Source organism: Halyomorpha halys, unplaced genomic scaffold, assembly GCF_000696795.3.
Source record: "Halyomorpha halys isolate HHAL.00 unplaced genomic scaffold, Hhal_1.1 Scaffold299.1, whole genome shotgun sequence".
NCBI lineage: Eukaryota > Metazoa > Arthropoda > Insecta > Hemiptera > Pentatomidae > Halyomorpha > Halyomorpha halys.
In genome coordinates this window covers 1,056,444-1,073,914 of record NW_027107963.1, presented here as the reverse complement: position 1 = coordinate 1,073,914, position 17,471 = coordinate 1,056,444, and the positions used below count along the sequence as shown (strand labels likewise).

The 17,471-nt window shown below is 28.8% G+C and overlaps 1 protein-coding gene across 1 annotated transcript in view; it reads left to right on the top strand.

The window, feature by feature from the left end:
- The first annotated feature begins 127 nt into the window (after positions 1-127).
- Positions 128-17,471, top strand: part of Moe (Moesin) — a 47,508-nt gene continuing 30,164 nt past the window's right edge. Inside the window, exons 1-2 of the mRNA XM_014420944.2 lie at positions 128-277; positions 881-934. Coding sequence (XP_014276430.1) covers positions 923-934 — 12 coding nt within the window. The 5' untranslated portion in view covers positions 128-277; positions 881-922. The remainder of the gene's footprint in view (positions 278-880; positions 935-17,471) is intronic.

Sequence of the window (17,471 nt, the reverse complement as noted above, 5' to 3'; positions counted from 1 at the left end):
ATTTATTACATTACTCAGAGAGTTATGTACATTAATTGTTGAATTATAGCATGAGATGATAAGTTTCAAAGTACATATATCATTGATACAAATCTAAGTCCGCCCCCTACAAGTGGTATTAAAAGGTTTAAATTAATAACTGTCTTCACTGCCTTGGAGCGCCATATTGGACGTGAGTTGTCAGTCAACGTGATCTGTGAAATAGGTTTTGGTTATTGTAGGGCGGGACCCTACTAATGTCGTTTTGTTTTGCAAATATTTATCTATTTTGTTAACTGTAAGTTATCGAATCCATAAACTTTACTAAAATATATAATTGTTTTCTCCCCGGTTTTAATCCTAGTGTTATTGGTGTAGGTCTTTGAAGCTGTTTCTTTTATTTAATTTATATTTGTATCCATTAATTGATTTTAAGACTGTAATTTCCAATTTTTTATTTTATATCCTTTGAGTTATTTTACTAGTATTATTATTTATTTGAGGTAAAAAGATAAAAATTTCCTTATGAATAGTAGTAGGTATTTTGTTGGTTAATATACAATATTATTGTAATCAGAAAAGGATATTACACTTACTGATTATTTTAAGATAGTTAGCCAAGTATTTTGATCTTACAGTCATTAATTTACAACAGTTAGTTATTTTTGTTAGAAAATTTCTCTGATATTTATTATTAACTATTTTTATCTTTTATGGGTGCTATACAATAAAATTGGGAGTTATCAATGAAAATCCCAGGAATTTGGACCACTTACCACTATCATGTTCACCAATGAAATATCAACTTAAATTGAATAAATTTTAAATGTGCTTTTACATTCACCAGTTAACATTATAAAGTATTTGTAATATATATCTTTTTTGTTTGTTTTTTTTACAGATTAATTTCTGTTAGTAGTTTAGAATTATATAACCCGTCACAATGCCGAAATCAGTAAGTAGAAGCATCTTTTTATGTTAGTTACTGTTAATATGCTTTTTCTTGTTTAGTTGTTAGTTAATACAGTCAAATTCAACAATTTCCCAAGGAAGATTGAATAATCGCTATTTGATTAATTTTGTTATAAATCCATTGCACTGTACGTGTTAGTTTTTATCATGTGTAAACCATTTTTTGAATAAAGTCTTTTATCCAATCTTCTCTATTTGAGCACTATGTGTAATATTCCAATAATTAAGCTAACACTAAGTAAAATCTTTTAGTCAAAACAAATTTGTGTTTTTGGTTGGTTTTGTTGTATTATGTTAGCATGTGGAAGTTAAATGTAGTATTGTTCATGACAATAAGGTCTAACTGCTTTTATAGTGTTTTTTAATGCTATACTTCATTATGTACAAATTTTTACTCTTCTCAGAAAGAGCTTTAATAGTGGTTAGTATGGATTAAAGTATCTTTTTTTCATTTATTTGTCTTAACATTTTCAAATACTACAACTACTGCGGAAAATAAGTTTTTTATTGTAATTGATGATATTTTATGATAAATTGATAAGTTATTGTAAATCGCTTAATTATTGTTATTTGTTTAGTTTTATTTAATATTTGATGAAGGTTTTCAAAAATCTTATTTAATTATTTCATTTGCTACATTTCAGTCACATTTATTTATATTTAAGGGGAGATGTTTTCCTCTCAAGACATTTTATGTTGCCATCAACTACTTTTTGTGAATAAGTTGAAACTAATTGTGAATATGATTTACATTGTAATGTAATCAGTAAGCCTTATCCTAAATTGTTGTTGGTTTAATGTAGGGTTATATTTTTTGGTGCTTATCAAGAATTATAGAATATTTTTTCTTTATTTCATATGCCTATTATGACTGGAAGCAGAAGAGATAATTTTTAAGGTTATTATATTTTTGCTTATAGCAAATATCAGATTCTTATAGTAACCTGGAGTTAAGTTACCAGAAAATTAAAATTCAGAAGTATTAATGGTCTTTTTTTTCATTCAATTATTTTATAATATTATCATGTTACAATAAATTTATTAACTAATGCAAAAGAAGGATTTGAGTGTCTCACAGCCATATTTATCTGTCTCGCATTTTATTTTTCTGAGCTAATTTATTTTTTATAGTTTACATATTCCGTTCTCATATAAGTAAATATTGTAATGTGTATGTATATTATTTTGTAGGACGATAGTATTGGTGGTGGTCAGAAACCTTAATAGTTTTTTGTTATTTTGTACCTTTATTGACCATCACCCCGACCAGATTCCTATAATCTATTACACACCATCAACTATTAATCATTCAATTCTTAATTACTGTTTCTTTTTGGTGGGCAGAGGATGTGGTAATGTAATATTTTTTATAATATAAGAGTTATAATTAAAAATATAGAAAATTGTCTGATTGTTCTTTAGAATTATGTTTCGGGTATCTTTTTTATTAATGAGGAGAAGATGGTTGGGGGTGCGGTCAATGAAAAACACAAATAAGTACGATTAACTTATTTTATTTTTTTTATTATTTTTTTTTATTATTATCGTACTTATTTGTGTTTTTCATTGACTGCACCCCCAACCATCTTCTCCTCATTCATCATCCACGGTCAACTATCTCTCATAATTACTTTTTTATTAATATTTAAAAAGTTTCCAGAAACATCATATTAGATAGTTTTTTAATTGATTTGGAAAATGATCATTCTGTTTCCTCTTAAGCAGCCAGTATTCTCAGATATTATCCAGTAAGATATCAAATTCTGGTGTCATTCTTTTATATGTTTAAATATTTGATGGGTTTGACTGAATAACTGTTTCGATAATTTTTAAATTTACAAAAAACCAATAAAAGTTGATCCATAATTAATGTAACACTTTTTTTTTTCTTGAAAGTATTATAAACAGCTTTTCCATTGTCTCTCATCTGGTGGTTTCATATTCAGAAGGTGTAATGGAAGATACATCAAACGTTAGTAGAAAAACAAAAGATTTTACAAAAATGTAACTTAGACAGTTCTTTTCGCTTATCCTCTCAGGCATGTATTATTGGATATAACCCTCATTCATCGTCATATGCTAGGTTAAGAGAACGCTCTTTAATACTTTTTTTTTTTATTGATGTGAGCTTGAAAGAAGTATTTCAGTCACTAACCAGAAGTTTCCTGTGAACTCCTTCCTCCATAACTCACAAGATATTTTCTTACTTCTTAATCACTTCTAGGATTTGTGGTAAGCATGATGCCTATTTCTCCTTGATGATCTATGATAATTACATTGTGATTAAACGTAACGTGCTATGTTGGTTATGGTAAATTCAAAGTTATGAATTCGAAAAAAAAAAATAGAAATCAAGTTATGTATAATGATAAATAAATAAAGTAATCAATCATGTTCAATGCAAATATACTTTCACAGTGGTTCATTCGATGACATTATTTCAAAATAAAGGACTCCCTCATTTTTTTTTTTTTTTTAGTTGGTAGCAATTTTCCATCATATGTAGTTTATTTATAATTGGTATTAAAAAAAGAAATCCTGTTTGGTTGTAATCTTCTCTGGGATAAACACACACCTGCTTACTTTAGAAGTTAATTTCTTAATAGTCTTATGTTGTGTAGGAGCTACTTCAGCATGGATAGAGAGCTCTAAATATGTTAATTAAGTACTAATAATATAAGTGAAATATTTAAACAAGAAATAATTCTGGAAGATTACTGATTTACCGTGTGTATTAATGAATGTAATATGGTCCCGGTGCGGTCAAATTAAACTCAAATAGTAATAGTTTGTACTATTTTTACAAAAATATTACTATTTGAGTTTAATTTGACTGCACCCGGAACATATTCCATTTTTTAAGAAATAATTCTATTTTTGCACTGACTAAAACTCTTTCCCACTAATAATTACAACTGAACTGTGCTATATTCCTAAGAACAGTTATGAATCTGGTCATGATACATTTACTGAGAAGTATTTTTTTTTTTAATAAGGAATTTTTTCAATTACTTAGTTGTTTATATTATGTTAGATCTTATGTTTTGGATATTAGATTTGCTTAAGATAAGGATTAAGATTGCTGTACAAAACACTATAATTTTTATAGACCTTCTGTTTATTCAGTGAAGTGTAATCTCTGTAAGTCTATAATCTACCTTTCTCTTGTTGAATAATCAGTGCCAAATGAAGTGATGTATTCAGCATTAGTTTACTATATCTTATTGCAGTTATAATTGATTTAATCAGTTCTACGAAACACAGTTGTGCCTTTATTTGACCTAGCCTCCTTGTACATCAGTTTGTACATCAGTTGAATCTTCATCTGGATGAACAAGAAATTAAGGAAAAAATGCCGCATATTTCTACACTGTTAATTACTTCCAGATAGTTATGTTTATGAAAGTAAATAAAAAATATATTTGAATTAAGTGCTGGTTTGATTACCTGTCAGCATAGGGTGACCTGTGACTTAGGGCTTATATCATTAAGAAAATCACTGAAAAAAGCTAGGAATAGAAGGATGGATTTTTTATCAAAGATTTTTGGGTTCTATGTATCCTGAAATTTAAAACTTAAAAAAAAATGGGAACAGTAAACAAATTTTTTTTCATGATCAAAAATTTTGCTGTAAATATCAAACCAATAACTAACATATTTTTGAATATAAAATATGATATTTCTACATCATTGTTACTTTAAGTATAATGAAATTTAAAAATTGCTTAGTTTTTTTAATACCACTAAGTAACTATAAATTAACAAAATTTAGGTAAATATTTTTAAAAAATTATCTTAAATTACATGAATAAAGTGAAAGGTTGTAGTATTATAACAATGCGGAAAGATTTGTCAAATTTCTTATATTTGTTGAGTGCTGTTATGAATTTTATTAAAAAATGAAAAATAATTTAATGATCAATATTATTTGTTATTGTCTTTTATGTATCAATTTCTAATCAAGTCCAAAGTCTTCCCAGTACTTCGATAATGAAAAAAAAAAAATTGGGTTTTGGGTTAGATCACATCACAGAAAAGCAGAATGTGACTAAGCCATTCCACTCTCAGCGATGACTAACAAATACTATGACATCATTGTATAATTATTTTATAGTCCACATCATTTTAAAATTTTGCCTGACAGTATCAATATCTTTAATTTTTGATTGTTGATCGCGCAAATACTGATGAAGTTAAAATAAAAATATAGTTACTTATTTAATTGAAGTTTTGACGAAACTTTTTTTTTTTTAGGTGGAAAATTTAATTGCTGCTTTAAGTTTCGATAAATATTTTCAGATGCGATGTTCGAGTCACACACATAATTTTTATGTATTACTGAACTTACACCTTTGTATACATCGATAGATATATGTTTACATCCGAACATCGCTGTTTGTGAATGAATACACTACGTGGATATTTTTATTAATTTTTGATGTTCTATACTTATGAGCGTACAATAAAATAATTAATAGACTCAATGGAAAATTTTTTTTACCATGATTGCGTTAAAAAAATAAATTGTAATGAAGTAAATAATAACACCATTTGAACCAATATACTTATAAAAAATTATTCTCATTTCAAACACAGGCCTGTGTGTTAACTGCAGGTCCACTATATTTGAATTGAAGAGTGATATATGGATTAAAAAAAAAAAATTATAAAAAAACAAAAAAATAAGTTTTCGAATTGAAATTAATATAAACGTGATTTAAAGTAATGTACGTACATATCTTGTAAAATTATGAACTTATAAAATAATTCTTATCAAGAAGCTCAATGATATGGGAAACGAAATTAGATCTACACACATTCATTTCTAAGTTACTAAAGATTCAGTTTTTTGTATATTTATCATTTTTTTGTTTAAGGTATTGAAGGAAAGAAGTTAATAAAACGTTTAAAATATCTATTGTAGTATAGTTTTGTAAAGAATAAACGGCATTCAAGGATATGAGAAAACAAAATAAAAAAACTACTTTAAAATGCTAAATGTTAATTAGGTAATTCTGTTTAATTACATAACTAAGAAATCATTTTTTTTTATCATTTATCTAGTTTATTATTTAACGTTATAGAATTCAGTTCACTTTAGTTTGCATTTCAAACGAAATTGAGGCAACAACAATGGACTAATTTTTCGTTCAAGGATATTCCCATATATAATCGGAGTTTTTATTAGCGTTTTGTTTTTAAAAATAAATTACCGTAATAAAACTCAATATTATGTCATTGAGTTATACAAAAATAAATTTAATTTTAATGAGGTGTTAACATATCGGAAATTGTTGTTCAACTAGTGAACATTATATAAATGTTAAAAATAAATTATTAACGCGATTTTTTTTTTTTTTTTTGGATATTTGAAGTTTTACCTTGTAAAGGGGTTTGATTTATGGCTATATTTTTGTTATGTAGTTTTCAGTGTTTAATTTTTTCATTCAAATAATATTCTGTCTTGTCTTCAGCGTTTCCATTCTCAATGCCTCCTACTAAATTATTTGAGATTGAATTGTTATATTCATTTAGTCGAACAGGATGTTGGAATGCTATCAAAGAACACGTTGTGGAAAAAACACGTATACCATATGTTTGAGATTCTAAGCCTCGCCACGCTCGTATGTTATGTAGATGAGCCCTCGTGCTTATCAGCAGCATATAAAATCAGTTATTAATAATTGAAATTGAGTGCTATGAGTAATATTTTACTAGAATATGGCATTTTGTTCGATAATTGGATTATTTTTGTTCTAATTTCTACTGATCTCTAGCTCTTAAAGGATCGAGATAAATGATAAGATGAACCATTTAGCTAGAATTGTGAAATATTCCTCATATTAAGGGGATTTAATTCTTGATTTCCATTGAACATTAATAAATCAAGATAACTCTAGCTTTTCTCTGTTATGTTTTCGACACGGTTGATAGTATTATTTCTTCGTTTTAACGTTTGCTAAGTTGAAATTATTTTATAACTCTCTGCTATGTATTTATTTTCGATTTTTTCTGTACTTCCTTAAATGTTATGGAATAACGTAGCCTGCTAAGACTCAAGTCGTTTAGATGCCATGGAAAAGAAAATTTCACTTTTTATCTATTTCAAGATTTCAACGAAGAACCTATCTCCTGAAATTGATACAACCTGTACACTAGGCCATATAATAAATTTATATATTTTGAAGCAATTGTAATTTTTATGCCATTTCGGCATTGCTAGGACAATGTAGAAAGTCTGAAATGTTGCAGGAATTAATCCGAAATGCAATTAATATAATTTAACCAACTATGACATTATTATGAAAATCTCATTATCGAAAAAAAAATCAGATTTGGGTCGTAGATAGTTATTTGTTAATCATCAATGTATATATTAGACGTGTTAAGACAAATTTAGTGAAATTACTTAAGCAACGATTAAGTAATTGTCAGTTACGTATTTATATTTCAAGTACACGTACATGAAGTTAAATTAATATCATTTTATGTTATACAGTTGTAGAGCTATGGGAGGAACAAGTTACATTACGAAGATTTTAAAATGACAACAATGGAATTTTATGGTTTGTTTTGTTTCTTTTTGAGATGGAAAACTCAGTTTTCAACTACTGAGCATTATAATAATTTATGATTTCGAAAATATAAAAAAAATTACTGTGTAGGAAGTAGCGTTTAAAGTAAAAAAAAAACTCTATTTTTCTTTAAATGATATATGTTCTGACTTAGCTCTTCAATTAATTCGTACGTTTTTTTTTTTTTAATGTTATTTTTATTTCAATAACTAAACATGAAGAGAGAATATAATCATGTGTGACATATTTTTTAAACCATTAAAAAAAAATTAATATGTACTCATAAGTCCAAAACGATTTCTTTACGTCCACTCTGTATACTTTTCAATGGAACTTAAAAGTTAGGGTATTTAGCGGTCGATTTAAGTCGTTAATTATAATTTAATGTAGTGTTTAATTATTGATTGCTTATTCTTGGAAAGCATACTCTAATGTAATTCATTAGTATGTTATTATTGTTATCATTACTTTCAGATAAGATGCCTTTATGCGTTATTTTAATTTAATTAAACCATAAACCACCTGGTACTTAAGATTTCGAGAGATATCGCAGCACCCGACATAAAGGTGACTTATGAAGTATTGTTCAATTAACGTAATGCTTTGTTTACCCATCGTCTTCTTGTAGTTCACTTCTTGTCATAACGTCCTTCCCTGAACTCTCGTTCCGTATCATTTCTCAGGATGAGATTTTTCTGATGGGTTTAATTAAAATTCGATTAAATACGGTGCGTAATTGTCAAGACTATGCCAACTTTATCGATGAAATGTGTGATATAACGCAAATAAAACCAGCAGTACATGATTGGGAAACATTCTATCAAAAGTTATATCCGCTTCTTGTTAATAAAGACATTTTTTTTTCTCAAATTTATATTCAAAATCTAAACATAATTCATTTTATTTCAAAACTTGAATTCACCTCCTCTCCCCCCGTCGGATAGGTGTGAAAAGTTAATAGTTTCATTTCACAATTTGCTTAGGGTAGGAGATTGTTCAGCTATTTTAGTCATAGAGATTCATGGGAAAAGTTTGTATAAAATAGTATACTTATCACTGTTTCGTTGAATATTGTGATAGGTTATGTTGGTTCCACGATTACCATTCAAATGACTCATGACTATATGTGATCATTTTATTTAATATTGCTTTTGTAATACATCAGGTTGGAAAAAAAATTAGTTATCAGTGATTATATGTATAAGTATGTATCTATGCTGTTTTGATTATTTACTGGTCATACTTATCAATTCCGAACATAGTTTCACCATTTTAAACCATATTTTAGTTTCACAATTGCTTTATGAATTTATATAAAATGTTCAATTTTGTAAAAATATTTTTCCTGTTTCCTGATTGAATTGAGTAAAAAACTCAGGAAATTGTACTTTCTTGAATAATATGATTTATTTTTTCGTATTCCTCTATAGTTTTAAAAACTCGTAATATATGTACATGATTTTTTTTATTTAATTATTATTATTTCAAACGTACTTTTTACGGTACAAAACAAATTAAGGTGTTACGTAAAGTGTTATTGCTCGTCAAACTGTAATGTTCCCAATGTGGAACGATGGTCTGTTCTGCTTATACGTAACAAGACAAGCACCAAGAAACCTAAATAGGTTTTAATAATATTTTCAATGTAATATAGCACATTTGACCCTCACTATTAGGCGGGTCAAAAGTGAGAAAGTGGGTCTACCCGCGCTGTTGCGGAGATATAAAAATATGATGGAAGACCTATTTACAGATACATATGTGTAAACCTTCCTTCCAGTCATATTCATCCATTATAATGTCATAAAAACATATTTTGTATTAGGTAGAAATATATATATATAAAATTGAGATTAAGGTTAGACTCGTTTTGTAACCGAATTCGTGTGATAAGAATCCGCGTTGTAATGGGGGTCCTCTGTATTATGTTTTTAGTTTCAGTATCAGTTTCATATTTGAACAGAACAGTAAAGTGTTCCTACCTTTAAAATATTGTCTCCTTGTTTTTTCCTCCCTCTATTCATTTTTCTTTATTCTTTTATATCGAAAACAGGTGTTTCGTATAATGGAAGATGCAATCGAATTCTTAAATTTTTAATATGAAATCGAAAAATTGGCCATCAATCCTTACTATCGGTGAAAATGATCGGTTCACGGATGAGGAAAATTTTAGAAAGACTGAATCCAGCCTTTTCCAAACAACGTCGAGGTTCGTTCAAGTTCTAACAGAAGAAATCACCGGCCTTTTCTTTAACAAAAGTTTCTTAGAACAGATATTAACTGGTAAATTGATCGCATTAATTAAATTATTTTATTTCTATTTATTATTTTTGATATTAGTTTTAAAATAAAAACATTTTCCGACAATGGAATAATTATGGACTTAACTAGACGTAGATCCCAATTCAAAACGTAATACAAAAATCCATTAAAGGAGCTATTATGAATTTTTATTTTTAATGATTTATTTAAAGATTATTAGAACAAACATCTAATATTTCTGTGGTCTTTTAAGCAGTCGGTTAATGTAAACTATTTTTAACAGATCTCCCATCCCATTTAGAAATGAGGTAGTTGGATATTACAAGTTGGTCCTTGAAGTGGATACCTTCTTGCAAAATGCTGTTGCAATCTTTTCACAGTTCCATCGTCGTCATGTTCGACATTATGTATATTTTTTAAAGTACTCAATTTATGTTTTTTGTTAGTGATTACCAAATTGGTGGATGATAAATGATTTTTTTTTTTAATGCTCATTGTTTTATGTTTTAAATGGGAGAAAGAGGTAAAAGTTAGGGTGGGTGGCCTTTAATTATTCAAATTATTACACTTTAGTTAAATTTAATTTACTTCAGAAAACTTACAAAATTCATGCGATGCATTCGGTTGTAAAACGTGATAAATTCAAAATGAACAAACAGGAGTCACTATAACTTAATATCAACATTATTCTCTTTAGAAAACCAATTTTCTAAGATTTTTTGAACAATTTATGAAATCAGCATTTATAAAAGCTGTTAATTGAAAAAAACATCGATTTATAAAAAAATCAAGTTACCCTATTTTAAAATCTAACGCCTCATATATTCGTTTAAGTTTGATATTTTCAGTATAAAAAAAGGCTGGTTAATACATGGGGGGGAGGTAGTAGAACTTTCTTACTATTTCTCATTTTATCCCCTCAATTTCTTTATATGTTTATTTTGGGTTTGTAATTATTTCTGTTTATATATATATATAAATTTTTTTTTTCGTACTCTCCTTTGAAATAGAAGTAGTGCTTCATACATATATGATGCATGAAGAGTATACTTTGCTTAGCATTCTCCATTTAATTGCCTTGTGGCATTATAAAGTGTTAATTTGAGTCTAGCTAAGGTGGTATAGTCTAGTTACAGCCAAAGGCTACGCCATGGAATTAATGGAACGTGAAGGGACCGTTCCGCTGGTAAAATTCTATTTATATCTATTTGTATCTAATTATATAATATTTAAGTTTAATGATTTATCGTTGGAGAATGTAGTCTACGGGACAAGCCGTTGAAAGGAACATAGGTTTATCGATAAAATTAGTTTTTCGTCTGGGTAAGCGAAAGTAGTTTATGATAGTCGATAAAATTCATACTTGACTCTGACTGTTCCCCGACTCTAAGCTAAATCGGAAAAGACATTTTCGAAAATCAGCTTTACCTGAAAAAATCGATGGAATTTACTTAAATTTTCACTAATAATACCAGCATCATTCCCAAACTTTCCTCCAAATATTGGCCATATCGATTTAAACACGCGCAAGCTAAAGAAGGTGACAGGATCAGGTGAAATTGACTCTCAATCCATTTTACCCTAAAGGTGCTACTACACGTTTGCTACACTATGACAAATTCACGCAGGCTCAAGCGTGTGGGTGGTTTATTTGGATTGGCTGGTACGAGTTGGCTTGAATTTGTGACTCACCCGATGGGTCTGGGTTTTTGGGCACGAATCAAAGATGCATCCACAAGTTTGTGTTCAGTTAGCATTGTTATAGAACTGCCAATAGAAAAATATTTGTGATCTCTCTGTTTTAATTAACTTTAGGATTTCCCCAACCTTCGAATTCAATAATTATCTCTAATTTAAGATTGTATATTTTGAAATCCTTCGATTTGGTGTATATAACTTTATTTCAAATCCAGTAAATTAACTTTAAAGGTTTATTTCTTATTTAACATAGCACAAATATAAATTTCTAAAGATATTATATGTTTAGGTCATTAAATTAACAAATATTCAGATAAAAAATCCAGAACGAAAATTGATTTTATAGGTTATGTAGCACTGTTCCTATGAATTTTTATCATCTTCCATCTAATTTTTAGATATTTAAGATCCCTTTTCGTTTGCTTATCTTTATTTATTTTTTAATACTAAAAATGGAGTAAATTGAATTTTATTTCCGACAAAGCCAGAAGAACAAGACCTGCGTGTGTATACAGACGTTTGTTGCTTTCTTTGTTTACCCAGCATTTGTACGAGTGTTGGATTTGCGGCAAGTGTTAAACGTGCAGATCCAGTCTAAAGCTCAAATTTTCAAGGTTTCCAGATATAGGTGTACTGAGGAAAATACGTTTGCGTATACGTAAGGTTTTCCCAACATGAGCGTAAATTCCCAGCGTATTCTCTTTTCATTAGTTACTTTCTGAAGATGTTTTCCTATGCAAACTTAGTTACGTAAGCACGCAATCTTAATATTATATAGATTAAAATATTCTCTATATTCTCTTAGTAAATCGTTGTTTGATTCATTAGTAAGCGTAGTATTAAACAAAATAAGTTCAATTGAATTATTTAAGGACAAGTTTTTATAAAAACTTCATGGTTGTCTATAAGGTCAATTGGAGTCCCTGTGTATTCTAAAGTGTATAATTTCTTCAATTACGTTTTTAAAAATACCGATTGTTTATAGAACATAGAGCCATTGATAATTGCTTCCTTATAAAACTACTAGGAACTGATTATTTAGACATTAGACTTTGAATTCGGAATTGAATCCTTAAACATTAACTGAATCAATAATTTTAAATTCAGAAGCATATTCTCCTCTTTGTTCATCTTGCCGGACGACTTTTCAACTTCATTAGGGTAGAAAAAGATAAGAACAAACACGCTTGTGACAGTTGGGATAATGACTGATATTTTGAGAAAAGTACTTATATTTGTTGCAAAATTCTTATTTTTATTTTTTAGTAAGTACAACCAAAGCCCATAGCTCACATCACACCTCAATAGCTTAGGATTAAACCCGATATTTAAAAAACCCTTAGAGACGACGATGAAACCATTCAATTTTTTTAAAATACAAAATTTACTATCATACACTATAAAACATAGAACATACGAAAAATAAAAATAAGAGAAGTGCAAGCAAAAATAAATTATAAATTAATGGTGTTGACTACCAGTGGTGTTTTATCGCATTAACAAAATCAAACAAAAAGTTCAATCTCTGTCAGTATTGGTCCGATTTAGATGATGTTTATTATGTACTGAATTCAAATTGTCAAAGTTAAACTGTCTTGCTTAGATATAAAATTTCCATAGTTTCAGAGTCGTTCATTTATTTTTTCATAACAAAATAAAATAGTTATTTTCAAACCTAGCCTTATCGCTCATATAGATCATAGTAAGAACCACTATTACATATTGTCATGGCAACGATTATGACCTCGTATCTAAATCTTTGAGAAAAGGGTATAATGCAGTGTATAAATTTCCCAGAAAAATGAAGCCAAAAACTGAGAAGAAGGCAACGTCGTTCTGTGCCAAAATATCGTAAAAAAATGATTAATATAAAATGAAATATGTGTTTATTACACTATTAATCAATGGGGCATTGTAGAGGCCTCAACGGTTTATATGCTAGAATTGTACAATGTTGATATTAGTTCTAAAATATAAAAGCTTTGATTAAATTTATTTAATGCAACTAGATACAAATATTAGAATGAAAATAAAATAAATGAATTAGGACTTATTTACCATTATGTTTTTATTTAATTTTATTATTACATTTTAATAAATGGAAGTATTAATACACGGTTCCTCTTCAGATTTATAATTATCTTGATAATTTCAACATTATTGATCGTCGAAGTCTGGAACTGAAAAGGTTCCTTTTCGCACAGGGGATTTTGTTGGAGTTAAGACAGAGTTTAAAAATTATATTGTTTGTTCTGTGCATAGGTAAATGTGACCATCCATTGTTAAATGTGTCATTGATTGGCAAGTTTTTCCCAAGAAGCAGTGTGTTATTATGTGAGGGAAGGAGAAGTTTCCCTGGGTCGTCTGGTGTAGCGAGGACCAAGGTCAGCAGGTAGAAGATGCCTCGGCCACCAGTCCCTCTTCTTCCTCTGCATACAATACCCTTTACCTTCCTATTCCTTAGGGCGTTATTCCCTATTTATTAAGTTTAAGTGAATAGTGAAATAATGGAATGTTTTAATAAATTGCTGAATAACGGTAAAATAATGGAATATTTTAATAAATTGCTGAATAACGGTAAAATAATTGAATTTTATTTTATATCCAAACTACCCTTTTTTTTTGTAATATAATGCAATCCACAGCGATGTTTGCCTATCGTACTGACAGACCTCTAGGGAACATGCCTAATATCATATCTATACTAGAATATATTAGCTGATTTCATAGCATTAGTTCACATTAAAAAAGTATATAAATAAAATAAAATCGAAAAAAAAAATTATTCAACATTAATTGATGCAAATAAATCTAATTTGTTTTGTATATTCGTAAATATTTGTTTTCTTAAGATAATAAAATATTTCCGGAAATTCGAACATTTAAAGCTTCCAAATATATAGGTAAGTATAGCCTCATCATTTCTATGCAATAGGTTTTTACATAATTCCCGTTAATTCTAGGTTTAAGTATGAAGATTATAATTTTTTTTTCTAAACTCCGTGGATTTAGTTATTTTTTAAAAATAAAAATTACAAATATTAGTCAATATATACGAAAGGGTTGTAAGTTTAAACTGTAGTTTTGCTACATTCAAGACTTGTTGAAAATCTGTACAATTTTGGGTAAGGAAAAAAAATTACTTTCTCCGTTGAAACTAGCCAACTGTTTAAAAGAATTCGAGGTTAATACATTCAGTATTTATTTGCTCTTATATAAAATCAGAATGAAAACAAAATAATGCATTACTTTTGCTAGTAAAGGCTCATTTGTTGTTCTGTTTTGGAATGATATATTTGGTTAATCTTTCTAGATTGTTGATGTGAGCTGTACTATGTTTTTCAGCCTTGATAATACATGAATCGCCGAGGGGCTCCAACGGCCGTTATCCTATCCGTTCTATAGGAGATACTTTACTTTCAAGTGTATTTAAGTCAATGGACATTAAAACTTATTGTAGTATATGGATGATGAGCTCACCCCAATGAAAAATAAAACTATTGAGGCCATACATTAATTTGTTTTCTGTATATCTACATGATCAATGCAAGATACTTTGACGTGCGCTCAGATGCATCGGAGGGAATGCACTTGTATAGAGCTGTGACGTGTAGTGGAAGGTACCCGATTACTACACGAAGTTTCAATATTCATAGGCATCTACTTCACTAACAACTCGCCAGTGTTTTAGAAGACATACATATTCATGGACATGTAGGGTTATTTCCGTAGTCGTATTATTCTCGAAGATACTAGACTCTTGTTCTTTAACCAAGGTCATCGGAAGGGTTAGGGGTGCATATCCATCTGATGACTTCTATAACATGGTTGGGGATGTTCGGGGAATTGTATATAAATATATATGAGAAGATGACACATCTATTTTTATTATCCACGGTCTATCTTCTCATCATTAATATATATAAATATGTATTTTTGTTTTTTCTCACTACTTTTGGGCACTCCTTCAGTCCCCTTTGGATCAAATGAGGTGAAGCTCAATATGAAGGGTTGTTTTCTAAACTGAATAATATCACGACCTATAGGGTATATAGGGGGGGGGGGTAGAGAGAAAATTTCAGAAAACTATCCCCCCCTTTCAACAGCAAGGATGATCTTGATGTCTACTTCTGTTCAGTCCGCTTGACTAAGTGTTCTTAATTGGACAAAATTATTAGTCTCGCAGTGATTGGTATTTCTCTTGATAGACTGCACGGTGATTATTTTATAATCGCTGACTGTTTTCACGAATTTATTAATAATATATAATAATAATTTTGAACCTCTACAACCTTAAGGGTGAGGATTTCAGTACTTTGTAAATAAGAACAACGATTGTACAAGAAGGTGATTTTTTCAAGATCTCGCTCAACCGCCAAATGTTTCCCCAATTAAGGGGAATTGTACCTATAGTACAAGAGCCAAGAAGAAAAAAAGTCAGTTATCTCACCCCAATTTTTGATTTACCCTAATGAAAACTATGTATAATTACTAGTCAAAACTGATGAGTGTGCCAAGTATAGGTAGGGGAAATAAAAGTACACTACAACACTCGTTCTCGAGATAAAGCCTTTTAAAAAGCAAAATTTCTTAAAAATCTATTGAAAGATTAGTAGTTAGTTAATTTATTTTGAGAAATCTATATCTCAGGAACTATGTGACAGATGTCTATTAGCTCTCAAATTAAAGTTTATGACCTTTACTTTCGTAGGAATAGTAGTTTTCATGATATTTGCTAAAATAAATTTATTTATAGTTGTTCGGTCAATAAGTTTGATTTATGAAAAACTTTATTTCAGAAACCATTGGACGTACAGATGTCTTGCTATCGCATAGTTACTAATGTTTATCTTTGTAGGAGTAGTAGTTTTTAGATATTTGACAAAATAAACTCACAAAATTTTAATTTCTAGTTGTTCGTATAAAAAGTTGGATTTTTGAAGAAATATATCATAGTTTTTATGATATTCTCATATGAATATAAATTTGGCAAATGAAAATTTGTCCGAACAACTATAAATCAATTTATTCTAGCAAATTTAATGAAAACTATTACTCCTACGAAGATAAACATAATATACAACTTTATAGCTCATTAAACTAGCTTTGATTTGAGTGCTAATAGACATCTGTATGTCAAATGGTTTTGGAGATATAGATTTTTCAAAATAAATGCACTAAATACTGATCTTTCAGTACGCTCTGTACATTTTTATGAAATATTGCTGTTTAAAAAGATATATCTCGAGAACTTCTGAACGTAAAGCTCTATTAGGGCTTACAGTTTAGCAAATTTATTCTACTTTAAATGCTGTTCTCTTAAATTTTCTATTGTTGTTGGTAGTTATAAAGATATAAAGCTCCGAATGAAAAATTAATTATTTTTAACGTTTTTAAAAAGCCGCCATTTTTTATTCCCCCTACGTATACTTGCCAGACTCATCAATTTTGATTTTGAATGTTATACATAGTTTTCATTAAAGTAATCAAAAATTGGGGTGAAATAACTGACTTTTTCTCTTCTTGGGCACTTCTACTAGTCGGAAAGGATATATTTATTTTTTCACTGGTACGTTAGTATTTATATGTAGTAAAATTTTTCAAAATAAATTCAATAACTACTGATCTTTCAGTACGTCCCATACAACATTTTTATGAAATGTTGCTTTTTAAAAAGCTATATCTCGAGAACTATTTAACGTAAATAACTCTATTATGGCTTATATTTTAGCAAATTTAAATGACATTATCTTAGGTTTTCTTATGTTGTTCCTACTTTTTATGCTATAGAGCTCCGAATGAAAAATTAATTTTACTTATCGGTTTGAAACAGCCGCCATTTTTTATTTATTTCCCCTACCTATACTTGGCAGACTCGTCAATTTTGACAAGTAATCATCCATAGTTTTCATTAAAGTAATCGAAAATTGGAATGAGAGAACTGCCTTTTTTCTCTCCTCTTGGGCTCTTGTACTACTACTAACA